Source organism: Dicentrarchus labrax, unplaced genomic scaffold, assembly GCF_905237075.1.
Source record: "Dicentrarchus labrax unplaced genomic scaffold, dlabrax2021, whole genome shotgun sequence".
Taxonomy (NCBI): Eukaryota; Metazoa; Chordata; class Actinopteri; family Moronidae; genus Dicentrarchus; species Dicentrarchus labrax.
This window is the reverse complement of record NW_026136723.1, coordinates 9,080,147-9,108,136: the sequence shown is the minus strand read 5'-3', so window position 1 is coordinate 9,108,136 and position 27,990 is coordinate 9,080,147. Positions and strand designations below refer to the sequence as shown.

Genomic DNA, 27,990 nt, shown 5'->3' with positions numbered 1-27,990 from the left:
ATTGTTATTGTATATGGATGTTTGTACCTAATTTTATGGGAATCCATCCAATAATTGTCAAGACATTTTACTAAAAATCACAAATTTCAACCTCATGGAGGCGGGAAGAGTCAGAGGATCACTGAACTCATTAACATTCATCCTCTGTGTACCATGAATGTCACAGAATTTCATGGCAGTACATTCAAGAGATATTTCAGTCTGGACCAAAGTGGTGGACCGACTATGGCTATGGTTTAAAATATACAAGAAAATGCTTGAAAACATACGGTTATTAGAAGGTTTTCATGAATCAACAGCAGCTGTTATGTGTTCCTTGATACGGGTTACAGTGTCGGCTGCTTTCTCACTTGTGACAGGAACAGTTATTTTGCTGTCAGGCTCCGGCACAAAACCTGCACACACACACACACACACACACACACACACACACACACACAGAGACAGACACACTCAACAGTTTGTGTGGTGAAACTGGTATTTTTACTCATTACATCTTGACTGTACGCTGCTTGACTGGCAACCTCCTTCACACACACACACACTTATTACATTGCTGCTACAAGCTGCTTCTCATCCTGGGAATTTGAGGATCTCTGAAACGCAACCTGTGCTGAGTTAATGAATACTTACTAAGACCCCCCCACACACACACACACACACACACACACACGAAACAGCATTATAGATTTCACCAGGGATACTGCACATTACAAATCTGACAGAAAATGTAACCAAATTAGCATAACAATCACGAGTCAGGTGTTTAACTCCACTGACTTCCTTTTTCATTTTTATAAAGTGACACTGTATGGAGCGAAGATGATTGCCAGAGTGTTTTCAGCTCAATTCCTCATTAAAAACCTTGCAGCACTTTCAGAAAAAGCATCTATTTTAAGAACTTAAAAAGCAACAGGGCCTGAGTGCACAGCAGACAGAAAGCGTGTTGGAACGGATTGAAAACATTTTGTGGACTGGTCCAATGCAGAATCCCTCTGAGTCTGACCAGCGACTCCGCCAAGACGGAGTGAGTCACCCATCTTCCCCCTCCACGGGTGCCACTCGGCTTTGTAACTGAGCAGAAGGAAAACAACGCTCTTGTTATCTGTGTCTTTGGGGCAAGAGCTGCTCTCCTCTGCCTCTGTCTTTCCCTCACTCTCTCTATTCTGATCTTTTTTTCTCTCACTGTCTTTCTTTATTGTGTCATTATCCAGCACTGCTAAAGGCCGACTGCAACCCCCACCACCCCCAGCTCAGCCTACTACCGTAGGTCACATCTGGCAGTAAGACTGCTTATATTTGAGCTTATGATCTGTTACATAATGTCCCACATTGGGTCATCAATTGCAGTCAGCGGAACGTATCCACAATCTATGAAATAACTCTACTCTTCACTCCTTTTGCCTGCACTTTTGCACTTGCATGATTATCCTCCCATCACAGGAGTGTTCGACCAATCTTACCATCTCTGCCTCGAAGAGCACGGGTTATAGCACCTGAAATGAAAATATACCCCAAAGAAAAGAATCACCTTGATCCACAATTTCTTCTTCTTTCTTTTATCTCCTCTTTACTTGAGCACCGTCCAGCATTTATCTACTAACTGCGGTATCTGTAAGATGCAGGATGGTGGGTTGTTATGGTCATTTCTATCCCCAGGCACCGTTTCAATCTGGCATAGTGAAGCACAGAGCCATCCTCTTTCAATATTCCCCATTCACGTTGATGGTTATTGTCTGTTTATGGATACAGCTGGCAAGCCTGCACATGTGTGTCATTATGAACTGTGCATAGGCTTTACAGAGTTCACCAGCTGGCCATATCTTATCTATCTGCCCCTGCCCTCTACTGTGTGTTGCCAGCTACATCAGCCCACTGTTTTGGAGCTTGGAGCTTGGAGCTTATAAAATCCACATGAATGTCAATCCATCACTGTTTCCCAGCAGGGACAGTCCCTGTGGTGTTGTTAGCAATATGGCTCCAGATAGACCAGCACTGGATGTTGGCGCATTCTGGCTTTTATTATCCAGGTTCTGCTGGGAAGATCCAATTCAGCTGGGAACGATTGGGAATATTAACACATTTATCACAGATATGTGAATAGGGGAGGGGAAGTGTGGGTAGCAATATGATTCAGCTCAATGTGAAGTTTGATAAATGAGTGTTAACGGGGGGGGGGATAAGGAAGGACATGACAAAAAGAGGAAATAAGAATAAATGAGAAAGGTATGTAAGAAGAAAATATGTAAATATGACATTTTACATCCTTTTAGATCACTTTAATGTGCTGTTTTTTTTTTTTTAAATGAATCAAGCCAAGTGATCCGCTTTCATCCTAGATAAAAACAGCATGTGGTGAATAAAGACCAGTTGCTTCAGCAGGTCATTTATCATTCCAGTGCTGCCACACTATGGTGGAGTGAAGGAGTGCACATCAGTGACTCCCTGTGCAGGAATGATGTGTTCATCCTGCATGTTTCATCATGGAACTCATTCAATCTCAGACTATTGTCATTAAGGAGAAAAGCAAGTACTATAATTTACAACTTTATTTTTTGTTCATGTACATTTTCTTATTGCAAAGCCATTTCTTTCATCCGTGTCAAAAACGTCATCATAAACTGGTTGTTAAATGTTCAAACGTTGCTTCATCTGTGTTTATCTATACCTAAATGTCAGCCCAAAGTCCAAACTGCTCTGACTGATCCTGCTGAAACTTTACAATCTGATGACTCAGCCATCATTTTAGGGCCAACGTCTGCCAAAAGCCACATCTGTTTAATTATGTGTTTTTTGGCTGTGAAATTAAACTGGTGGATTGCTTGTCACTTTCCTGAGCTTCAAGGCCCTCAGAAGGCTGGTGAGGTGTAATGAAGCATCACTAAATGTACACTAGGTGAAAGATTTCCAAGGACTTGTAAGCAGTGGCGAGGGATGTGTAGTGGATTGACATTTTCAAAAGGCCATTGCAGCCATTTTGTCGATGAAAGACAAATTCTATGTTTTTCAATCAAACATAAGTCATACTGTAACTGTAACAAGGTATTGATTTTCAGATGTAGTTGAACTGGTGAAACTTTACAGTGCCATACTATCAATGCCACCTTAGCAGAGTGTGACTTTGTACTAACTGTGATGCACAGGAGAGGGCAGTAAAATCAACCTAGCTGCTTGCTAAACCTCTGTTACTGTGGTACTTCAGTTGGTAAGAAACCACAGCACCCTGTGAAGAGGCTGTAATGCCCTCATGTCAGCAACCAGGTTTGCTTTTAAACAACAATAGCCATAGAAGGCCATTAAGGCTGTAATACTCATTATAAACACTGGAAAGCAAGATTCATGGATGGATTCAACATTGAGATAAAGCTTTTCTTCTTATTACCATTGTGGAGCAAAAATTCAGCCTGAGTGAGCCAAGTACAGAAGCTCCGAGAGGCAAGTGATAAAAACAAATTCTGGTGATCCATTTTTGGGGTTAAAAAAGGCTTAGATAATCTAGTAAGTACCTTCATTTTTATTTTTTCAAATGACAAACAAAGTTTTGCCAGGATAATTGTCTATTCTTTTCTCATCTAAGATAATTTGTTGTTGTTGTAATACTAATATTGCCCACAAAAGACCAAAGTGCACCCCTGCCCCATGTTTTAAATAGCACTAAAAGCATTCCTGTTTTCTTTTAGATGAGTAATGAATAATTTATCGAAGCACAAGGGCAAATTGTGTATGTTGGACAATATTACTATAACAGAATTTTATAAAAATGTGGCAAAAAAACTTTCCACCTGTTTCACAAATTTTCACCTGTTTTTTTTATAGAAAGCCATGTGGCTATATACCACACAACAAGCAGCTATTTTAGGAAGATTTCACAACAGAATTGTCAGAATTCACAACAGAATTGTCAGAATTCACTCAACTTTAATCAGTCTTCCCTGTGCGTCGTCAGCGTCAGGTGTACTTAGGCTTTATAGACAAATAACATTCTGTTATGAACTGAAACTTTAAGTTCAAATTTTAACCCGCGAGGCAACATAAAAAGTCAGGGGATCACCACCAAATTCACTAGGTTTCTATTTCTGCATGTTATGGTAATCCATTCAATAGTTGTGGAGATATTTCACCCTGGACCAAAATACTGGACTTACCACACTGCTAAACTGGCTAAAAATAGTGTCTCCATTGAAACTAAGGCACCAACTGAAACTTATGGCTTTCTAAATTTGTTTTGGACTAACACCAGATAATATATTCAGTAATATACAACACATTTTGTATGGTTGCAAACAAACAATTTTACATTCCTGTGAAATCAAACTGTGTAAAATGATTGAAACATAAACTTTAAATCATGACTCTTGTGCTACAGTACATCACTATAATCTTTAACCTTATAATACCGCTGCATTGCGCTTAAATGGCTCATTTACTGGTGACATACAGTGTAGTCTCTGTGCTTTACTTAAACAGTAGGCCTATAAATATCAGTGATGCCTCCCACATTTACTGAAGAGATGTCTTCTTTATGAAGACAAGTAGTAGTGAGAGAAATGGCAGGTCACCATGGCAATCAAGCACCTTCGAAATTCCTGTTTAAAGCAAGACTTGGCGAAACACTTAAGTGTTGAGTAGATTGAGGCTTTGAAATGTAAAGCTGAGGGACACTTGGCATCCAGGTCATCTCAGGTTCCAGACCTCTACTTGACCTCTACCCAGACCTGAATCTAACTCCTAACATAGTAAGCTGAGACAGTTCACATGTGATAAAACAATCTTACAATTGCGACAGTATGGAAATGATACATTTCCACATACAATTCAGTACAAGTTCTCTGAAACCTCACAACTTCACTTTGCTGTTCTCTGAGATGTTTCTCCATCCGATCCTTCCTCTCTTGGATAGCTGTGCCTATGGCCTCTTAAAAGGCCTGCTGGCTACTTCCCCACACTGGATTTCTGTTTGGGGTTATGTTTCTGTGCAATGCCGTAGGGGACATGGGCAGCGACGGTGCCCATCTCGGCCGCTCCCTCCACGTGAAACATCTGATCATCAAAGTAGATGTGAGGCCTGATCTTCTCCAGCATGGGGCCCTTAGGTGCTCCTGCGAGGAACAAGGCCTCATCAATCTCCAAGCCCCAGGCCCTGAGTGTCTTCAGCGCCCGGATCCCAGAGCTGGCTGCGCTACGAGCTGTGACCAAGTATGTTCGGATGGGACAGTCCAGGCGCTGGCCTTTAGCGTAAAACTTCTTCTGGAGCTTCCCCAGTGCCTCCAGGAAGCCCTTTAAGGGACCCTACCAGAGAGGAAGACTGAGTTTGAAGCAGAACTGGTGTTTCAGTGTCTGTATTTCCATGTTTTAATGTTAGCCTGCACAGCTTAATGCTAAATTCATAAATTGCTGTCTGATAGAACGGCGCACCAGCTGACTGTCTGAATCCCAATGCCATTTGAAACCATTTATCGTATCATTTTGCATAATTTATTAATGGTATAATCAGTTAATGACATTTATTTGTATCATAAACATCTGCATAATCATTTACAGGTGCAAGGGAATAGCAATGTAAAGTGTGGAGTTCGAACTACTTACATGATCCAATAGTGTGTCCTCATTGTCCCTCTCATGTTCGAAGAACTTGTCCAGCCCGTGGGCCTTGAAGATGCGCTCCGATTCATCAGAGAAGAGGACGGCGTCGCCATCAAATGCCACCCTTAGCTGGGACTCTGACACCTCTGTCAGCTTCTCTGGCATGAACATGGTGGCTGCGGCGATGCCTGAACGCAAACAGACAGAGACTAGGTTGAACAATATGCACTTCAAATGGGTTCAAAAGGCAGTTCAAGGGTGGTGACTGTAAAAACTCTACTTCGCTTTACTGCATTTTAAATTAAACTGATACTTTAAACTGCAGGCACTTTGATGACTGCAGACAATGACATGCTAGTTGGATAAGAATAAAGTGAGTAGAAACATTGCTTTCTAAGGTAAAGCCAGATTTCATGTATCACTTTACATTACCTCACTTTTTTTAAAATCAACCCTATAGATACGCTGACATCTGTAGCTTGTTAGAATCAGAATCAAGAGAAGAAAACCTTTTTTCTTCCTAAGGTAAAACCTATACTTATTTGCTATGGCAGATATGTCTGGCCATCATTTAGACAGATTGCCACCAGTCCTGGATCGGGTAGTCCCAGTCACAACCATTAATTTAAAATGTGGGGGTTGTGGGTGGTTTCTTACGGTGACTATACGGATGAGCTTGACCTTATTGGCCGTTGAGGGATTCCACTGACCAACTGTTTTTGTTGTTCTGACAGTATTAAATGAACTGGATGGTAGCTTTTGTCCAAACAAAAAACAAAAAACTGCATTTAAAGCTTTTGCAGATAAGAAAGATGTGTTTGCCGTACTTCTGAGAGGATTTGATGAGTTTAATTTACCAACTAACATCACAGGTTTTGTTGCTCTGATGGGCTGTAGGTCTATCCAGAGGCATTTTGGTCTGCGCTCCTTGAATTTCAAAATTGAACTGAGACATTGCAAACTAATTCACATTTGCTGTAAACCCAGCTTCAATCAACACACAAACAACTTTTCTTTAAACTAAATCCAACAGATACTTAAATACCTCGACCATCACATGCTGGGTGGATGAAAAGCAACTGAACAGAAACATCTTATTAAACCAGCTTTAATACATCACTTCACTATACACCTCACTTTAGGTACTTAATATTAGAGGTATACTTCATATGATCAGAATCAGTTAAAGAGAAACATTACTTGCTAAGGTCACTTCACTCCATTGTTTTCTGTCCTTGCTGTAAATAGATAAAATCAGGAACGTTTGCTTCAAGCTGTAGGTCCAGTAAAGAAACGGCCTTCAGCTCACAGGAAGTATTAACAAATGGCTACACAGTTAATTAAAACCTTTCAAGTAAAATGTCAAGGACATTTCCTTTGCTTGTATCTTTATGTGTGTGTGTGTGTGTGTGTGTGTGTGTGTGTGTGTGTGTGTGTGTGTGTGTGTGTGTGTGTGTGTGTGTTTGGGTGGGGTAGGGGGTTGTTGGTGGGAGTGCACTTCCCACAGAGTCACTGCATTACTGACATTAAGCGTGTAAGTCACATGAAGAATGTCCCTGAAGTCACCTTGAGAGGTACGTGGCCACGCTGTGATCAATGAGCACTCCAGTTCATTTCCCTCTGACCCTCTACACACACAGAGACTGTAGATGACTCAATATGTTGTTCTCTGGTTGCGATAGCTAGAAAATCAAGATTTTTAAAAACTAAAGCATTCTGTGTCAACTAAGCTAATACACATTTTTATTTGTAATTAGTTTCCTTCATTCCTCTTTGCAGTTCTTCTAGGTTTCTATCTGTATCCACTTGGCCTGCTCAGTTTCATAATGTGCTCTTCCTTTTTGACAGCAATAATAATGCAGCATGAAATGTGCTGCTCTGAACAAATTTAAACCTTCCGAAGCGGCTGTCACCTCAAGTCCCACAAATTCCACATCAATATATTCTCTCTCAGACTCCCTGTCAGCAGAGCATATTAACATTTTGTATTTCCTCACAAATATTGATATATACTCAGAACCACAGTCAGAGCAATGCCAGTGTTCCATTTAAGTGTATGTCTTGATATTCCTTGACACGCAAGAATCCATCAAGAAAATACAAAGACAGGAAATTGGCATCAATGTGCTGGTTTATGGTAATGTCACTGCAGCACCGGGGAAGACGTCAGTCACTGCTACTCAATATGCAAACGGGACAGAAAACATATACTGGCACTCGCAGTGTGTGTGTGTGTGTGTGTGTGTGTGTGTGTGTGTGTGTGTGTGTGTGTGTGTGTGTGTGTGTGTAAGAATTTAACAGCATCATACATATTTTCCATTTAAATTGAAGTTTAATGGCAGCACTGACATTTTATTTATCTGAAATTACATTTATTTGAAAAAAAAAAAAGCCAAGCACTTTCTCAGACTTTTCAATCATTGTGCCCTTACAACTGCACTTATTACAGTGTTATTATCACTGTAATAGCTAGATAGGCATGTTTGAAGCAAGCCAAGTCTTTGCAAATAGATTTTCAAACAGTAATGAAATGAATAAAACTAAATAGGTAGCTGGAAGGAAAGACATTCCATCTCTACTAAAGGACTAAAGCGTGCAAACACACAGTTGGTTTAGATTCACACTTGTGTTTTGGTTATGGCCAGGTTATGTTTGCAGTTCATATTTGCCAATCTGGTTTCAAAAACCTGGATTAGCCCTTATTCTAGTTTTGAGATAGTCTAAACTGGTTCAATGTTTTACAAATGTTAACATCTCAATTTGTTTTTTTGACTTAATTTATTATTTTTTATTTACTTTTGTTGGCTGTGCGTGCGTGCGCTCACCTTCAGCCAGAGCCTCCCTGACCTTGTCAGCGTCAGCAGACAGGTAGAGGTTGGTGTGCCAGGCCTTCAGGTAGCCAATAGGACTGCTTCCCCCCGTCATACAAAACCTCTCAATGAACAAATCTGGGGACAAGAGGAACAAACAGCAACATGGTTTTCGGTTTCAGTACATCGGCCATTTTATCATTGGTACATTAGCAGCATTACAGATGCATTACAATATTGTTACGTGTATTTATTTGTATCTTTACAGACCGCGAGAGCCAGAAACAAAACAGAAAAGTCCTTATTTCAGCTGGGAGCTGTGGCTTTGTATTGAGTTCATGATAAGTAATTTCAGGGGGTGAAGTGGAGGGGAGATTGGGGTTAGTAAGGACAGGGTGAGAGGATAAACTTACAAGAGTGTGGGAGAGGGTCCAAAGAGGGGGTTAAGTAAAAGGGGTAGAGGGGGCTGTAGGAGGGGCATGGCTGTGAAGATCAGAGGCAGAAGAAACTAGGACTGGTGGGAAAGTATCTGTTTGCATTTTGGCCGAGGGAGGCTCCTAATTCACTGCTGTGGGCTGATCCAAAGAGCAGCAGAGAGATGGTATTTGGAGGAACGAGAGTAGACTGATATTAGATCCACGATTACAAAGCTGTTCAGGTAAAATTAGCTGATATTTATGATGGAACAGAGGGAAGATGGGGGACTGTAAGAAAGGGCACAGAAGTAAAGTGATAGACTATGTTGGGACGGAGATGTGATAGAACGGCTTTGAGAAGCGTTGAAGGTTATAATGGAACAGGAATAGGTGGGTGACAGCTCAGACAGATGGAGATATAGTAAAAGTGAAGGTTAGTGTGGGTGGGAGATTAGTGAGCGTATTATGAAAAGAGAGACTGCAAGGTTATGGCATTATATGAAAGCTGCACTAGTCTTTGTTCACATTAAAGGGGCACTCCAGCAATTTATTATTGCACTTCCATAAAGATGAAGGACTTGTGAGAGATATATTCAATAAAAAGATTGGTGCAGCAGAAGACTTTTATTCCTTTGTATGCATCACACACCACATCAGCCGCATCCAACATTTCCCATAATGCAACCAGTAGTTTAATAAACCCTCTCTGCCTGGTAAATGCCTTTTTTTTTTTTTCAAAATCCACAACCCCAGTTTGTACCACATTTTCTTTTGTAAATGTATACTTTCAAATGGTACATCCCATTTAAACTGTAACGCCCTCTGAAGCTGGATTTCAAACTAGGAAAGTTGGAAGAACTGTAACAACTTGTTAATCCAAGATGGCTGCTCCGTATGTCAACTAATTGAAAACTGTAGTAATATTCTGTCTTTTGTGTCTCATTAAATCAGTACTGTCCAACTTCTGTCTGCGGTCATGTTTGTATGAGCAAAATACAGTGTAATGTGTTACTATCAACTGGTATTGCTAACATTGGCTAATGGCTAACCTTGTTTTCCGACTTGTACTTTACTCCAACTTCAGATTTCTGAGGTAAATGGAACCCACCAATTCTTTTTACGTAAAATCACTGGAGTGTCCCTTTAACCCTGAAGGTGCGTCTTCTTCTTTCTTTCATCTTTCTTTGCCTTCCTTCCTTTACACTCAGTAAACAATATTTCACACGAAGCTTTGCAGTGTCACAACTGAAAGAGGATGAAGACAAAGAGATTTTGCTATTTTTGTTCTGCTGTGTGGCAGAGGTCTTTTTGAATGCTAATGTGGACAACAACAAAGGGGCTCCTGTTTCCACAAATAAACACAAGTCAGGCATGAAAGTGGTAGGAAACTGTCTTTGTGAAGCAATGTCCCAATCACAGATCTCATCTGAGACATATTCATTCATTCATTTTTTTTACAGATGGATATTATATAGAGAGAACAAAGGGGGACTGGAGCACACTGATTAGAAGATTTCAACATTGCTGTGTCTTCAGTAAGTCTAAATGACTTGAAAAACCAAGAGCAGGTGTACAGGTGTCATTGGATAATTGGTTGAACTGGATTTCAAATGTATTAAAAAACCAGTGTCCAATTGCCACGCCCCTGTGAATTAATCAGTGTGCTCCAGTTCTCCTTTGTTTTCTGCAACTGAGTTGTCCTTGAACTGAGAAGCACCTGATTCAGCTGCATTTTGCTGGAAGGCGCGCAGAGAACCCTGTTACTGGTTGTTATATATAGCATTTACATTTGTGGTTTTGGACAAAGACATTCGGTAACTTTTTCTAACTTGGAGCAAGGTGCAGACCTCTGTAAGTTTCAATGCTTAATCCATCAAACTTAACACACATCTACACCATGCTTTATTTACCTTCATAGCAATTTTTAACTTCATCATGGTGGTAACAGCTAGCTTCCCCCCAGCAGCTCATTGAAACAAAAGAACATAGTACACAGTAGCATAGGCCACAATCAACAAGAAGTCTGAGGACTTGTGGGGCATAGATGCACTGAACAGTGAATGTTTGACACCAAGTAAGTAGAAAAACAACAGTGAACTTGTGCTCCCCACTCAAAATGAACCAAAGCCCCCTTCTCAGATTGTTTGATTAAAAAAAAAACAATTAAAAAAAAACGGAAGAGGTGAAAGCTATTCAATATTTTATGAGAAAGAAAGCAAACAGAGAACATTTAAAAACAATCTTGAGGATAACAAACTGTCTCCTGAATAGCTGTGAGACAGAACTCCGGTCAGAAAAATCTAAACTCAGCAGCAGGAAACTCTTGTATCCTGATGGATTTTGTTGTTATTTGGATTTGCTGCAGTGCAAAGTTGTGCACTGCAGTTCTGAAAGAAGTAATAGTCAGAATATGACTCATAAACAGGCAGATGGAGACTAAGAGAAACAGAGAGACAGTTCTTTCAACTCCCTGAGTGAACTTGCCATCATTCAAAGGACCAACTGTCCTCCACAGATTTTCTAAAATGATTTATTTATGTAGCTTTGTGGTCGGGCCCTGGTGAGTTTGACCCCCGCACTACACGGTACGTCATCATATCAAGCGTCCCCTGGCTTTAAGACGGTTGCCGAAGCGTGGGAGTCAGTCGAGGGAAAATGTCCTCGCCATTGATGTCTTTGTATCCTTATTCCCTCCCTGCAAAAATGTTTTCATATCATCTATCTTTGAATGATTTATTTGCTTGTTCAGAAGATCTAAAACATGGTAATAGGAAAGCAGGAAACCAGCAGGACTGCACAGACACTGCTGTCACATTAAAAAGAACGAGCAGCTTCAGTGTGCACTCTCATAGCAGCTAGGTGTGTGTCCGTGTAGGATATTATGCATATTGCCTACGTGTATGAGGTCTCGACTGGCTGCAGTTTTGATTTCCACAGAGAACGATAATGTCATCACATCATATCTTAATTTTCTGCGCACAGAGCACATTACAAGGCCTGTCAGTCATCCCGGCCCTTGGGGTCGTGTGAAGCATAAAAGTAGATGCATGAAATTTCTGGCGGGCACCTTGTCATTCAGAGCCATGGACTACTGTTACAGTATAGTTGTCCCCAGCCAGTGCAAGGTGAGAAGCTTTAGGCTTCATCGTGCAGCTGTAAGAAATAGCTAGTGTAAGCAGCTGATGAAAGATGAATGAGTATCTAAATGGTGGCCAGATTCAGTTTCAACTGTGAGAAGCTAAGGAGTAAACAAATGTTTTCTTTCTTAATCATTTTCATCACCGTGTCACCCAGGTGTCTGACCGACGGTGCAGGGATGGTGCTCAGCAAACCCTTACTGCTGTAACATCAGAGAAGCTGTGTTTTCCTTTAGATCTGTAGGAAAGGTCAGAGGTCAGGGGACTGTTTGAACGAGTTGTGCCCGTCACGCAGAGAGCCACCAGAGAGATCTAACAGGAAAGCATCTGGAGGGCGGCGTGTTGCTTTGGTGGCTCCGCTCAGACCTGTTTTTGTTTCGGGCCTCTCGGATTATTCTTACGTCCCAAAGGAGGTCATCTTGAACTCACCCCAGCCTTAAGCTCTGAGGAAATGAAAACATGCGAGGAGCTGAACAGGAAGTGGTCTGTGAGGAAGATGTCATCACAGGGTCTGAGATTTCCCTGGGAAGGATCCTGTCAGTCAGCTGTTCATACACTTGGTTGTTTGTTTCTCGGCTGAGCTTGCGTCAGCTTCAGTATCCTGACCAACTTGGATTATCTCATTACATCAATGTGCGTCTTAACATCTTATTGTCCTGATTTAGTATCGCTTTATACTACGAGGAGTTTTTCACTGGTTATGAAATGACCTACATAAACAAACAAGACCATCACCAAGAAGATTGGCTATTTCTATGTAGTTATTCTTAATGCCATCGGATTCACTCAAAATCAGTCAAAGAGGCAGTAAAAACACAGGGGTCACCAAAATCAACACAAAATGGAAGTTTTTTGTCGTTGTAGCTGCTTTAACCCTCGAGGCACCTTGGGGGACCAAACGTGTACACTCTGCCTTTTTGACTTGTTTGATTCACAATATATCAGTCAGTTTAAAGGCTAATTGTATGAAACTTGGCCAGGATTTGTTTTTTATTATTATTTTTTAAAATTCCATGATCCCCTCTATCGTAAGGTGTATAGGATAGGAGATTTGCACCTATACCTACAACCTTTCACCTCGGGCCCGACTTGGACACATTGACTCCCATTATAACCACATATTTTTGATATACTGTAATCTTGACATATTATAATGCTTTTCCCACGAATACCTAATAAAACTAAGTCACTACCTTCAAAATACAGGGAAAACAGGGTTTAGGTCTGATGATATCATATCCCCCATATGAGGACGCAGGGTTGCAGGAGGCTATACTACAGCCAGGTTCCTGCCAGTGCCCTGCAGCTCAGTGGAGGAAGAGGAGGAGGAGGAGGAGGAATTAGAGTTAAAGGCAATGGAAGATGACACTGCTCCATGGAGACCAAAAAAATGGGGAAATCTTATGGTCCCCCACACATGGTGAGTCCCTGCCATTTGCCCAGAGGACCGTTTACAGCCAGCCTGGTCCTACAAGCCCGAAGCCAGGTCCATGGTCAGGAGGAGGAAGAGGAGGAGGAGGAGCCACAGCCAAGGCCCTCCAGAAAGCAGAGGCAGTGTGTCTTATGCCCACAGTGTAGAAGGGTTTGGACAAAAGTGCGCCAAATGTAGAGCACATGCATGTAAAATGCACCTCAAATCAGTGGTTCATGCCTTGATTGTGAACACAGGCAAAAGACAATACACATGACATCTTATGACAAAAAGGGCATAAAAACATAACAAATATTTAAAAAATTATAAAAACTTTATATCTTTGGTTAGGTCTGAAGTTGTTGAAAAGATTTGATGCGGTGAAAGTGAAAAAAAAATATATATATATATATGACATTTTTGTGACACTTTTATGAGGGACCATTTTGGGTCCCCAGGTTCAAACTTGTAAATTTTTGCGAATAAACTAACATTGCTCCAAAAATAATAATGCATCCAAATCAATGTTGTTATCAATTATTGACCTAGTCAAGGCTCTAATACCCTCATCCCAAATATTCCACTTTGCACCTCATTTTTGGAAAATAATCATATTTTGTGTTTTTCCCACTGAGAAAATCAGGTTTTTTAAAAAAAGATAAAAAAAAAAAAAAAATATTAATAATTTTTTTTTTTTTTTTTTTTTTTTTTTTTTTTTAATTTTTTTTTAGTTTTTTTTTTTGTTTTTTATTTTTTTTTTTTTTTAAAATTTTTTTTTTTTTTTTTTTTTTTTTTTTTTTTTTTTATATTTTTTTTTAAGGGTTTTTTGGGGCCCCTGGTTTTAAATTTTTTTTTTTTTTTAAAAGGGGGCCTAAATGGTAAAAAAAAATTTTGAAAAAAAAAAAAAAAAAAAAAAAAAAAAAAAAAAAAAAAAAAAAAAAAAAAAAAAACAAAAAAGTAAAAAAAAATTTTATTTTAAAAAAAATTAAAATTTTTAAAAATTAAAAAATAAAATTTTTTAAATTTGTGGAAAAAGTTAAACTCCCTACTTATAAAGGGGGTGCCCCTTTTTCCCTTTTTTTCCCCTTTATTAGCCTAGGGGGGTTTCCCGTTTTGACATACTAAAAAATTTGTCGGCTGGTCTGGATTTTATAGAAATTCTTTGGATGTGTAAAACCCACCGGGTCGCACACTTGAGCGCTCTCTAAGCTGCTTAGATCGACTACATAAATATAAATGTTTAAACTTTTATCAATATGGACATAGTACGCATCATTGGATTAGTTAGATTCTCCACAATTCAATTCAGTTCATTTTACTGTGAGCACTAAAGTTATCAAATGAGCTAATTAATTATTCGTAACTGATGTGTTATTCTAGTAAGAAATTTTTGAAGTAATATTCATACATAGTTAAACAATTAAGTATTTGCCATCTTTGCTGATGTTTAGAATACTGTCAGTGACCTGTGTCATGTTCAGTTTGGCTGCATGGACAGTGACATAATGATCTTGTCAGACTGATTTGTGTCTGCGTGGGTGTTTGAAATCTGATATCTTACTAACATATCAATGGTATGAATCTATTTAAAGCCACTCGTCTGTCTGCCATATTGTGTCTTTTGAAATTGTACACACAGGCTTTAACCTGATGACCTGCGATTGCCTTTACTGTCTAACTGTGAAAGAGATACCTGGTATAAAGCAGCTTGGGGCCACATCTACTCTGTAATTCGATCTCTGTTAGACTTACTGTGGTGGTTAATGGTGTTGATGAGCCGGATTCCTACGTGTGCATGGTTGTACGTCACCAAAACAATGTCAAACAGCTCTTCACTTTGTGGGTACAGCTCCCGCAGACGAGCGTTGACGGTCTCCAGAGCCTGTCAGGATACAACAATCCGCTAATCAGCTCAAGACAGCCAATTAAATATTCAGTGTCTGCACTGTATTTGTCATGTCTGTGTATTATTATGTGGTTTTAACCTTGACGAAGGGGAAAGCGGGTCCCGGGGCGAAGGGTTCGTTCTCGTGTTCGATTTGGTATCGAAGATACTCCTCCACTCCTTTCTGCTCAAACACCTTCTGCTCCCGCTCGGTCCGAAACATGACCCGAGAAGACACAGCGACGGTCACCGCGTTCTCTGGCTTTGGCTGCAGAAAAAGAAAGATGAGATAGGAATGGCGTGATGAGGAGGAACAGAAGAAAAAGGAAGGATGAGTGAGCAGTAATGACCCAATGAGATGATGGCTGGAAAACACAAGGGGGGTAGAGGTGAAAAGTGTCCTATTTTTACCTGTGGTGCAAAACCGACCCTCAGACTTAAACCTCGCTAATAAACCTTGAATGTTTTCCTTTTTATATAATGTGCTGCTGTTATTGTTTTACAAGGGACCTCAGGGGCAGCTCCTTTTTTTAGTTCTTCACACATTACATGCTGGGCTACATGCAGAAACACTCGTGGCATGCCTGTTATAATACCATTACAACATCTTAATGATCTTAGAGCTGCTACAAACTGTATGAATGGAAATCTGTCATTAGCAGAATGGTGTCATCTCTAATCACGGGATAAGAAGACTACGTACGTGTGGCCACATGACCACTCATTTACCAACGCTTCATTCACAGTGGCAGGAAGGGTGCAATACACTGCCTGAGCTCACACACATTTGCTCCTGTTTTTAAAAACTCTGAGGGGCTGTTCGTTGACTCGGTGGTCATTCTGGAGGCTTTAGTTGCGTTATTATATTGTGTAAAACATTTCCCGCACACACCTTTCCCAAGGGCAACGATTTTGTTTGTACATGTGCGATTCTTATTTCAAGAACTCTAATGAACAGTGTTAGATGGCACAGCGGCCTCATGTTGCCTAATGTCTGCTGATGCTCGAGTGCTAGCGCTTGTGGGGGAGGGGGAGGGGGAGGAGGAGGGCGGCATTCCGACGGGGGCAGCCTGCATTAGTGCCCACAGCGGGCAGCTGAGCTCAGATGATGTCTGGGTGGTGGGAAGAGAAGGGCGAGGGGGCCGGAGGGGGATAACTAATTTAAAGTACAATAATGTGCTTGCATGTGTGAGGGTTGTACCAGTGCACACAACTTTGCCTGAATGTGTGGCTGAATATGCTGCGCGGTATATCACGTATGGTGCAAGTGTCTTTTGTTTGTATTCTTGAAAAGAAGCGCTAAATTATGCATGTTGCCTGAAATAATCTAATAATAAAATAAATCTATTAATAGAGATAATGTTGACTATTGTATTGCATAATAGTTCGGTACAAAAGTAAGTACAAAAACTCAAACTTCACTGTAAAAATAAAATACACAAAGTCAAAATCACATACAGCAATAAATAATGCATGCTTCTGAGTTAATATGTGTCTCCATTCATTCTGTGTGTGTGCAGTGGGAGCTCGGAGTATTAAGACATATGCATGTTTGTGTCCATGGCCCGATGCTGTGTGCTGGTAAATAGGCCACAGGCTGACAGGGGCACTGAGCCATTGTCCTTCTATTTAGCCTCATTCCAGCACTACAGCACCGCCTGCTGACATGTCACCTACTTACCTGTTAACACACACACAAACACACACCTCGTCAGGATTAATCCTGACCCACATCTAAGTCAGATTAAAGGTTCAATATGATCAAACATAATCCAATTTTAGCAATTTCTCCTGTCTGCAAAGTTCTCTGTAATCCATGTTTTTTTAGCACATATAAATACACGCATGCATGCACTGTAAAAACGTGTACAAAAGTTGAGAAAACTCAATATTTATTTTCAATATTTTCAGTTGCAACTATTTAATTTGCAAGCACCCAAATAATGACAAATCGTCTTCACTGTTTTTAAAAAATAACACAAAACAACAAACAAAATACAACATTTTCTGTTTTTAAAACTAAAATATTTAAGTTTTTCTAAAGAAGAAAAAAAAACATTTCAACATAAGATTAGAGGTCAGCAAAACTTTAAAAAAATGTGTTTAAAACTTAAATTTAAAATCAAAGAAATTTGTTGCCTTGAAATTATAAGTGTGAAAAAATGTCACAGTGTACTGTACATACAATATGTGTCTTTTGTTTTACTTTCTTCTGAGTTTACGAGTTTACACGTTTACTCAGGTAAAGAATGTTCCCATATGACACAAAGAAACACATGGCCTTCCTGTAAGTTTGCCTGCATATGTCTGCAGTGTATGCAAACACACACGTATGTAAAGGTAGAGTTTGTACCACACACTGATGTCATGATGATAGCTTTGTTTTGTCACCAGAGAGAGAGAGGGAGCTTATCCTCAGGCTGCATGTGAAGGTTGCTATTTGTCAGGACAAAGCTAAATGAACACACAGGCCTTCAGAAGTGTGAGTGAGGTAAAGGTAAAAATAATACTTAAAAATAGGCTAAATGTAGCACTTTGCCTTTGTTTGTTTGGACTCATGTACTTAGTCAAAATTGTAATTAGGCATTCCAGAAGAAGACATTACAGTTTCATTTATATTTATGCCTTGATAGGAACCCCCATTAGTTTTCCCCATGAATATTTAGTACCGAAATATATATATATATAAATATCTGTGTGATTGGGCACTAAAATCATTATAGCACACACAATTCCCAACTGTGATTTGAACACTTCTATGTTACTCTGTGACATAATTTAAAACACAGCGTAACCCACTGGGTGCTGACAGGACTACTCACTGCTGTAAAATCTGACAGTCTGGTCATTTCAATCCCCCAGGAAAAGCACTGGGCTTTGACGCCAGTTTGACATAGTGGCTAAACTGTGTAATTACAGCAATGGTGTCCATCACACAAGCCCAAAAAGAATTCTTCCCATAAGTGTACATTTTGAAAGAAACGTCTGTCAACAGGGAAATTAATAATTTCCCACAAATTAGTGACTCTGACAGCCAAACACATATTGTTAGTCTGCGCTTCACATTTTAAATAGGTGAATGAAATAAACTGCTATATAGGACAGAGAGTTTTTGTTTTGAGATTTGGGGGGTTAGGAAAAAATAAGTGTAGGCATATGTCTCCTAGCAACAATGGCCCTTAAAGGACCAGTGTGTAGGATTCAGTGGCATCTTTGAATACAGCTCAGCCTTCCAAACATGTAGGAGAAACTACGGTGGCTGAGCCAGTGTTTGGATTGGTCGTTCTGGGTTACAGTAGAAACTTGCCAGTTCAACCCGACGGACTCCAGAGAAGAGGACCCAGCTTCTGTAGATAAAAACAGCTCATTCTATCTCCACAAATATGTCCAAACAGCCACATTTCCTCACACAACTAACTAAGCTCACAGGAGCACGAGTTCCCAAACCGTAGCTCTCTGTGGCTTTCTAGTGATTAGAACACAGCATGTTGGTTCATTAGCTCAGTCCAGCCTCTTTCCAGTGCAACCTGAATCAACATGACAGCACACGTGACGATGCATCGGGTCAGGTTGTTGGTTAGTAGAGTGGGTGTGTCCGTGATCATGCAGGCACATCGACAGCCGTCACAGGGGAAGGTTAAAAGAAGGTGAAAGGGCAGTGGTGATGGTCATTCAGTAGCCATGGACACAACCTTTGACCTCGCATGATGATGGGACATACTTACGAAGAACATGCCTCCCTCCACCTTCCGGGCTCGTCTCCCTGTCACCTTGGCAAAATGACAGTTTGTTTTTATTCAGACAACATTCAGTTACAACTGAGTTTCATTGACAATCCACCCAAAAATACTGCATCTGTTGTTGTCTTTTAATTATGCGTATATTGACCTGTTATGATGGGTATTTCTTACACACACTGCTGCGTAATAGCAGTGGGAAACGTTGGTCTCTTTACGAACACTGCTCAGAGACAGCCTTGCAGATGTACGAGACCTTTGGGGCAGCTTATGCGTTAGAGTCAGTTTACTCCATGAATAACATGTCACACAGTCTGGGAGTGATCCCCAGACAGTCCTGTTCTTTGCTGCGATTTGATATTGGTAGTGTTAACAGCCTGCCCTCTCTCAGTGGGACTCCTACCCACTGGGAATGCATCAGTCACACGGTACCTCTGCGCAGGATCCCGCAGGAACCAGCAGGATCACCTCCTACTTATTGATTCGTGTGATGGCCATTAAAACTAAACATATATTTATGTTTATTTTACGCTGAAATTAGGAATTTACGACCCCACTTGTTGTCCTGTGCGGCACAAAAAAGGGAATTGTTGCAGAATCTTTCCCCTCCTCTCTTCCCCACTCTATATATTAATCCTGTCAGAGCTCTGCCAGGTCAGCAGGGCCTGTATCTGTGCATAACCCAGATCCATGAGTCATCAGTTATTTACATATCTGAGGCTGTGAGACATCCCTCCCGTCCGCCCGAGAATTCAAAAGAGGAGAGGTGGAAGGGATTTCCAGAGAGCAGACAGGGAGAGAAAGAACAGGGGGGGAGAAGCGGTGAGGAAAATAAAGAGGTGAGAATGTGAGCAGAAAATGACGGGGCGGGGGTGAGTTGCAGTGGGGAGAGGGGGGGCTGATATTTATAGATAAGTAAAAGGCCAGTGATGATGCAGTCTGTTCAGGTCTTGGCAGATATGGTAACAGAGGAGTGTGACTGAACACTGGCAGTAACAGCAATGTTAATGTACGGGTTGGTCTGAAATCAGGCCAGTATTTATCACATTATTATTATCACACTTCTGCTGTGATGTTGTCTGGTTACATATTAAGTCTTAACATTTTATTTAGTCATAGTATTTGATCTGTGTTGCTTTGTGCATCTTATAGGGAAAAAAATGATAAGGTATATGGCATTTGTCCACATAAATACAGGCATATGTTCATCCTCATTCAAGTTGAACCGCACTTGTAACGCCACAAAAGATAACAGAACTGTTGATATATTACTAAAAACACAGGCAAAGTAAGGCTATATTACAGTCAAGTGAATAGATAGGGCAATGAATCATACATATAAGACGTTCTGCTCAAAGAATGAAAACAAAGATTTTATAAGCTGTAGCTTGCTAACTAATTAAGCTAACGGTGACCCATTTAGAAGATACAAAAATGAAGAAATAGCATTTCTTGTTTTACAGTGTAGAGCTGGTTATTCCTAGTACCTGAGTATGATAAAAAAAAAAAAAGTAAATTCAAACTCTTATTTATTCATTTAAACACAAGTTGCTGTTTAACCCTGCTTCACGTAAGCTTAAAGACAGAGGTTTCATTTATGCTTTATTGCTGGGATTTTCAAACAGTTGGCTATGTTTGCTGGAGTATAATGAAATACCACACAATGGACATGCTGTGCTTATACTGTAATGTAACCTGACTTCATAAACCTAGCCCCACAAAATGGAGTTACTTAATGAAGTGCTCCTTGGGCTGGGTATAGGTTACTACTGTAGGAAGTCTTTTTGGTTCTATGAGGGGAAAAAGTAAACATTGAGTTATTTTCTTTCCATCAGTCTATTTAATTATTCATTATTAAAAATAACTGCTTTAAACCAACTATTCCACCTTTTCCAGCCTTGGTCCTCACCGTCAGACTCAATGTAGATATGAAGTGGCTTTAATTTAATATGAATGCTTCCTAATTACAGTGACCTGGAAGTGGCCCTTAATCAAAATGATATAACTAAAATTAAATGAAAGAAGTGAATTAGAACTGCCTTTCTTTTCAATTAATGATGCTCCTGACTGCTGTTGAGTAAAAGCTCCCATTACTAAAAAGAAAATGTAACACCTTCTATTATTATCTGTTATTTATCTTTTATATTAATTTCCTTAGTTAGCCATTTATGCATAAGGGGGCTGTCATCCATTAAAAAGTTCTACAGAAAACGCGTCATTAGGTGAATTGAATTTTTGTGAGACCGTTTGGAGTCAAATATTTTGAGGTAAATAAAGTAAATAAAAAGTCACGATTAAATGTGTCTTTGCTAGAATAGAAATACCATTTACCATTTATCTGTGTCCACCAACATGCTACAATTTTGACATATTTAGCATCTAACAAGAGATAACTGACTGTTTAATGTGCTGACATCTATTACTATCTACTATGTGGGCTACGTAACACGAAAACAAAATGATGTAATCACGGCACAGACTTTATTCTGCTCAGTTCTCTCATTCATTTCAGTAAAAGCCCTGTAATCTGTGTGGTCCATTACCTCTGCTGAATATTCACATGCAGGATACACTAAGGCTGTTATGTGTCTTACTCTAAATACGGTATTTTTACATGAGAGCACAGTTAAACCCCCCCAGTGTACAGCACTCAGATGAAGGCAGAGATGGATCTGTGCTGTCTATAAAGCCAGTGTCATATCTTTATTACAGTCATATATAGCAGTGATATTTGGATTGATAGTCAAGCACTAATGGATGTTTACAGTCTGTGAATACACCAGTGTGGACACGATAATCCTGAAGCAGCAGAGATTACTCGATCAGCTTTTAGCTACTTTTAGCTCTAGTGTCAGGTGTTTTTGTTTTACGTATATAATTACAATAATTCTGTTTCCTGTTCCCTGATTCCCTGGAAATGCTGGCGTCCTATGCACTGTATTGAAGTCCGGCAGTGCTATAAACAGCACTAAACCCTGCCACTGAGGCTAGTTCATTTGTCAGCTCAGATTCGTGTTAACCTTTTGTGAACTGGACTTTTACTTCTCAGAAGTTTCTCAGAAGCAAAGTTGCTCTGGAGGCAGAACTATGGACGTACTAGGTAAGTGAAAACTATTTGGAAAACCTTACTATGGAAGGTAAATAAATCAAAGTCTGCTATATTAGCTGCTAATTCACTTTCACTGAAGAACACCTGCAGTGTGTCACTTAAAAATACCCAGTTGTCACATGATCCAGTTCCATACAACACTCCTGCAGCATGCGGTCATTGACAAGCAAAGTGTTTTGATTGATCATGTACGTTGTCCTATTAATATGCTAGGAGTTTAGTTTCGTACTCATATTTAGTCATACATCATCCTTTAATGTCAGGAAGAGTGAAAATGCTGTCATTAATTGGACTAAATAAGATGTGTCCAGTGAAAAAGTCAAGTGATGACAATCTAGAGTTCAATCTAGACAATGCATTATGTAGATTAGCTTGTTAGCCTAGCCTCTAAAATCTTAAATGTCATGGTCATCAAGGAGAAGGTGAACTACCACTCTCACAGGTAATTGCTGGCTTTTAGATGTTGTATGTGTTTGCTATTAAAATTCCATTCATACATGAATGAAATGAAATCAGGGCGTAATATGAGTTTGACACCGAACTCGGTGGCTTCAAAAACTCTCAGATTCACTTTCTCCCTCTCACCTCGTCTAACCCCCTGCACCCACCCGCCCCCCATTTTTCAGCTACGCTTTAAGCTGCACGTGGGCGATGTAAACATCTGACTCGAAGGACTAAACTGAGGAACGCAGCAACAGGAGGAAGACTGGGGGGGGGAATCTTGGGAAGGATTGTGTTGTCCAGTAAATATCTTAACCAGAGGCCTTTGCACTCTGATGATAGCCTCTCAAAACACCCTCTATAAGTCCAGATGGCTAACAAACACAGACACACTGACAGATGCACTGACATTTAAGAACGGTCGGTGAGACTTACTGGTTTCGGCTTGGTGGTGAGGCCCAGGTGGTCTTGATCGAACTCTTCTTTCTCTTCCCATGATGCTCTGTTGTCCCCGTTGGACGAAGGGGCAACTTTGAGCTCCTTGACCTGTCCGCTCATCACCTGCACAGGGTCCAGACTCATCACTCCTCACCATAGAGAATCCCCCTCTCTGTGCTCCCAAAGGTGCCCTCCAACCTCTCCCTCACTTCACTACTTTTAAAGACACAGTTTAGTTCTTCGGCAGACTCAAATGAACCAAATGTCCCGTTACAGTCTGTAGCATGTATACTCTGTAAGCCTGTCACATTAACATAACAGGCTTACTACAGTAGGTATCGGGGCTTGCGTCTGCCCTGTGAAAGCAACCGAAGTGTGTTCACTCTTCTGTTTCCTATTCACTTGTCTGTATCCTTTTTTTCCTCAAGAGGATTATTGCTCACAGCGTCCAATTCCAGAACACATGAAAAACATTCACCCATTCACAAGCATTCTCTGGGATACACACCGTCACACATACAGTCTATCCTTTGTAAGTGTGTTGCAGGCTGTGTTGCAGGCTGTGTTGCAGCGGTCCATCTGCTGCTATCTCTGTGGCTCTCTCTTTTCCCCACTCTGTGCCCCCCTCCCTCTCTGTCCCATTCAATCACTCTCTCGGCTTCCCTGGCTTCGTTCATGCCCTTCCGTCGCCCCTCCGACCAATCACAGCCCTGCTTCCTTATTCAGCATGGCTCCACCCCCCTGCTGGCTCTTGTTGACAGTGCAGTTTGCCCAAGAGGCTCATGGGACGTTCAGGCACACACTAAGTACACAGCAAAAAATAGCCATCATGATGAGCCATTTAATCTGGTGGCAAATTGTTTTTTTTTTTTTTTTTAATAAGCGACATGGACTGACTATTATTTAACCCTATTAATAAACAAAAGACATTTTTAAAACTTGTAAAACATTGGCAGGATTTGACTTTAACACTTCGCATGATTTTTCAAGGGTAAATCCCTATTGTCATTGATTTTACTCTCTCTAACATGGTAGCTCTATACTATACACATTTGAAGTTTTTAGTCATCCATAATTGCTGGAATGTAACAAAAGCATACTAAGTGACAGGCATAGGGAAGTAAAAATAAGTGTCATTTGAGCAAGATAGTTGGCTGAGAGAAAGAGAGTGAGTAAGGGAGGGGTTGACCAGGGAATTGTAGTTAAATTAGCCTAAAGGTAGCAGATAATGGATGTAACCTTCATTTAAAATCAAGGTTGTACACCGAGTTAAGCACAGGGCCATTAGTGTCCTTCCTCATGCACCGTGCCACGATTTACAACAGCCTTTGTGGTTTGTTGCCATGTTTCTGGCAGAGGTGGCTTTACAAATTAATGTATCTTTTAATCACAAGGAAATGAATGCTTTCGTCCCGCCATGGTTAGTTGAAATCCCTGATGATATCTGCAATATGTTTGTCCAAACCAGTGCGACCGGTTGACACTGTACTCCCGGATATTGGTTTCACTTTATGGCCAGTGCAGTTAATAATTCATTTCTAAATTTCACTCATATTTGCAGCACATTTTGAACTATTGCCATAGCTTTAACTCTGACTATAAACACTGCTGGAGCTTCTGTGAAACCAGATAAACACATCTGTGTTGGACGTGGTTCATTTATGGTGAACAGTTAGTTGTGCATTTGATGGGCTGTAACCACATTTATTGTTTTGGGGGTTTTAGACTGTTAGTCAGATAAAACAAGGAATTTGAATATTTGTCTATGGAGCCCAGAAACTGACAAACAGACAAGTCAAATATATCACTAAATACATAGTTAAATATTTAAGATAGAAATGTACAAGGAAGCTTTAAGCTCCAATCAGCAGGTAAAAAATAATAAAAACTAATTGCAAAACTTATTAAATTCCATCAGCTCATCTGCACTTTGTGTTTAGTGTTAATAAGCAGATGTTAGCATACTAACACAAAAAGACAGTTAACATGTGCTGTGTCTCAAATCGAATACTTCCGTTTGTACACTTCTACGTGGTACACTGTGCACACTACGTACTTACTTGCGCAGTGCGGTAATTTCAGCAGTGTGGTGTCTCAAATCGAACACAGCTGTTGTGCACTTACCGGAAATAACGATTGCAACATTTACTGCGTCACCTTCTTCTTCTACAACCAGACGGAGCATTAGTCCTAATACCAGCTAATTTTTCATTGGATTTCTTCACAATATTTATCCAAAATGAACCTGCTTCTACTTTGTATCGCCTGTGTGTCTCCCGTTTCATGCGAGGTAGAAATTACACCATCTACACAGTCGCTGTCTCACGGAAAATGTACCGGTTTTGTGCCTTAGTACAGAATTCATTCTATGCACAATTTAAGGTCCAGTGTGTAACGTTTAGGAGGATCTAATATTATATTCATAATATTTCATAATATTTCTTTTCATTAGTGTTATATTCACCTGAAAATAAGAGTTGTGTTTTCGTTATCAGTTTTGATCTACAGAGGGATCAGGTTCCCTTTTAAGGAGTATGCCATGTTTCTACAGTAGCCCAGAACAGTTCAACCCAACACCGGCTCTAAATAGGGCCTTTTGTGTTTATGGCCACTTTAGTTTCTCCTACACTTTAGGAAGGGAAAAGTGAGGTGAGTTGGTTGCAATCAACTACACCCCTAGATGCTACTAAATCCTACACACTGGTCCTTTAATATTTGAGCACATGGTCTGAGTATGTGATTGAGGTCAGAGATATCAGGACCAATAATAGTCACCTTTGATTAAGTTGAAAAAAGTTCAGTAAAATCAAATAGTTGCTAAAATTACTAAGGTAATGGAAGTTAAATCTGATTTGTTTATACTGAAGGCTGAAGACTCTGAATACTAACAATAGACTTTCCTACACTGTAGAAGACAAGAAGAAGGTTTTATTTGTGTTTTAATTATAATTTGCATTTGTCCTTTGGTATTTGATTATATTTACATATTTGTATTAGTAGTAGTAGTAGTACTACATGTAGCAGCAGAAGTCAAAATTATATAATCTACATACATACATACATAATGAGCATTATTCAGTGCTATTGGAACTACTTTTGAAAAGCTTTGTAGATTCATTTCTTTCTTTCTGTAGCACAATTTAAAGGAGTTTAAGGAGCAGCGATTTAGTATTGCCTTCCACAAAGGTGGGAGGATTGCAAGAGACACATTTAAAAATGAATGAATGAAATGAATCAAAACTGAAACAGGAGATGCCAAGATATCAAGTTCCCTATAGTACAGGTATGCAACTTCTACAGTGTAATGAGGTGAAAGGAGCAGGTGCCTTTTTAAGGATTTTAATTAAACCTATCCAACTCAAATTACTGTTCCAAGCAGACTATTATGTATATGTTGTAATACATGTCTGGAGAGGATCTTTGATAAAGCTTCTTCAGGGCCACACAAGATATTATAGAACATTTCTTCACAAGTTGAGTAGTGCTTCTCATGACGGGTACTCTGTGCCCCTTTAATGTTGAATGCCTCTCTAGATATATCTGGGCCAGTGACAATGACCTCTGATGATGAACTTCTGTGATATGAAATAATAGCTGATAACAACAAGACTAAGGAGGAGTAAGGAGTTGAGTAGAAGTGGTTGGACGAGGGTAGCAGTATCAGTAGTATCAGTAGTATCAGTAGTACTAGTATAACCACTGGTGGTAATGGTAGCAGTTGTAGTAGTGGGAGGTGGAGTCTTCTTCTGTCCATTGCTCTTCACTCTTCCACACAGGGTTCGTCAGCTGGACATTCACAGAGTGAGGGAAGGTTGCTTAGCAGCCACGTCCATCCGCTTCCTCATGGGTCAGTGTGGTGGTGACTTAGTGTGTTCTTCTGTAGATAAAAGCCAATGTGTGTCACCCTCTTTACACCAAATCATTTTAGATATTTCCGTGTATGTCTTCCCTTTGCTCTTTCTCTGTTGCTTTGTTTTATATGGACACAAGAATCTCATAAGGGAACTAAACAGCTGACCTTCGCATGCATGTCACTGACATTAGGATATTAGAGTTGAGAGTGTCTGAGCTTACGGCCCCATCCTGTGGCCGCTCTGCAAACTGCACCTCTTCGGCTTGACCTCTATTGCTGCAGTGTGATTCACTGTTTCACTGCTGCCCGGCCCGTGCGTGCGCACTTGTGATGTTTGGTTTTCCACTGAGCTGAAGCCTAACACAGCGAGGCTCAGAATAGATTTATATTGATCCGTGATGGATAGCTGGAGGAGGGGCAATGGAAAACGAGGGTTTAGCCAGCAGTTCGAACAGAGGAATGGACTGAAACCAGAAAGCTGAGACCCAAAATTGTGATTGTGGATTAATTAACGTAAGCTTTATCTTTCATAACCAGATTATTTTTTTTTTATCATATGGCAGTGTGGTGAGTATTCAGTGTTTCTGGGGTCTCCTATTAGAACGATCTTTTGTCACACCAGGAAAGAAAACCACATGAATTCAAATGTTTAAATGAAGTGCTATTGTCCTTTAACAAAGCAAAACAAAACATTTGAAAGACAGGAAATTGACTTCCCTTTCAGCACAAAAAGTCCCTGTTAGTGTTTCCGTCTCTCGTGGGAAGTGCGTGTCCACACTGGTGCATAAAGTCAAAGCTCAATCTTCATGAGTGATTTAATTGTGCTCTATAATTTCTCCATTGCTGTCCAGCTGAGTAAATGAGATACCACAAGCCAAATTAATTTCCGCAGTCATCAAACATTTCTCCGTGAATTACGAGTCTGCGCGTATCTATAAATATGTGTCGTAATATATGTGTGTGTGTGTGTGTGTGTTTAGGTACTCCCTGCCTTGTGGCCTAAGCATGGTTACCATGAGAACAGCATGACTGGTGACATCACTGCAGCAGTGTGACATCATTGGTAGACGGTGACTCATACTCTCGGCTCACTGTGTGTGTGTGTGTGTGTGTGTGTGTGTGTGTGTGTGTGTGTGAGGATGCTCTCGGAGGGAACACATGGACCAAGGC

General features: G+C 40.3%; 1 protein-coding gene across 2 annotated transcripts; it reads right to left on the bottom strand.

Moving 5' to 3' along the window:
• Positions 1–2,534: 2,534 nt before the first annotated feature.
• On the bottom strand, positions 2,535–23,588 carry nt5c1aa (5'-nucleotidase, cytosolic IAa). 2 transcript variants are annotated; one of them, XM_051389919.1, is made up of 7 exons: positions 22,965–23,587; positions 18,968–19,012; positions 15,343–15,510; positions 15,110–15,239; positions 8,409–8,531; positions 5,587–5,771; positions 2,535–5,289 (listed from the first exon to the last, which is right to left on the bottom strand). In XM_051389919.1, exons 1-7 carry the CDS (start codon positions 23,109–23,111, stop codon positions 4,933–4,935), a joined length of 1,155 nt encoding a protein of 384 aa, XP_051245879.1. In that variant the 5' UTR covers positions 23,112–23,587; the 3' UTR covers positions 2,535–4,932. The 2 variants fall into 2 exon arrangements, with proteins under 2 accessions (XP_051245879.1, XP_051245880.1); XM_051389920.1 differs by lacking the exon at positions 18,968–19,012 and having other exon boundaries at positions 22,965–23,588.
• Between the last annotated feature and the right edge of the window lie 4,402 nt (positions 23,589–27,990).

Excerpts from the sequence above, each read along its gene's own strand:
- nt5c1aa (XM_051389919.1), bottom strand. The coding sequence starts at position 23,111 with ATGAGTCTGGACCCTGTGCAGGTGATGAGCGGACAGGTCAAGGAGCTC. Across the intron at positions 15,511-18,967 it reads TGGAGGGAGGCATGTTCTTC|CCAAAGCCAGAGAACGCGGT; the intron begins GTAAGTATGTCC and ends CTTTTTCTGCAG. Across the intron at positions 5,290-5,586 it reads AGGACACACTATTGGATCAT|GGTCCCTTAAAGGGCTTCCT; the intron begins GTAAGTAGTTCG and ends CCTCTCTGGTAG.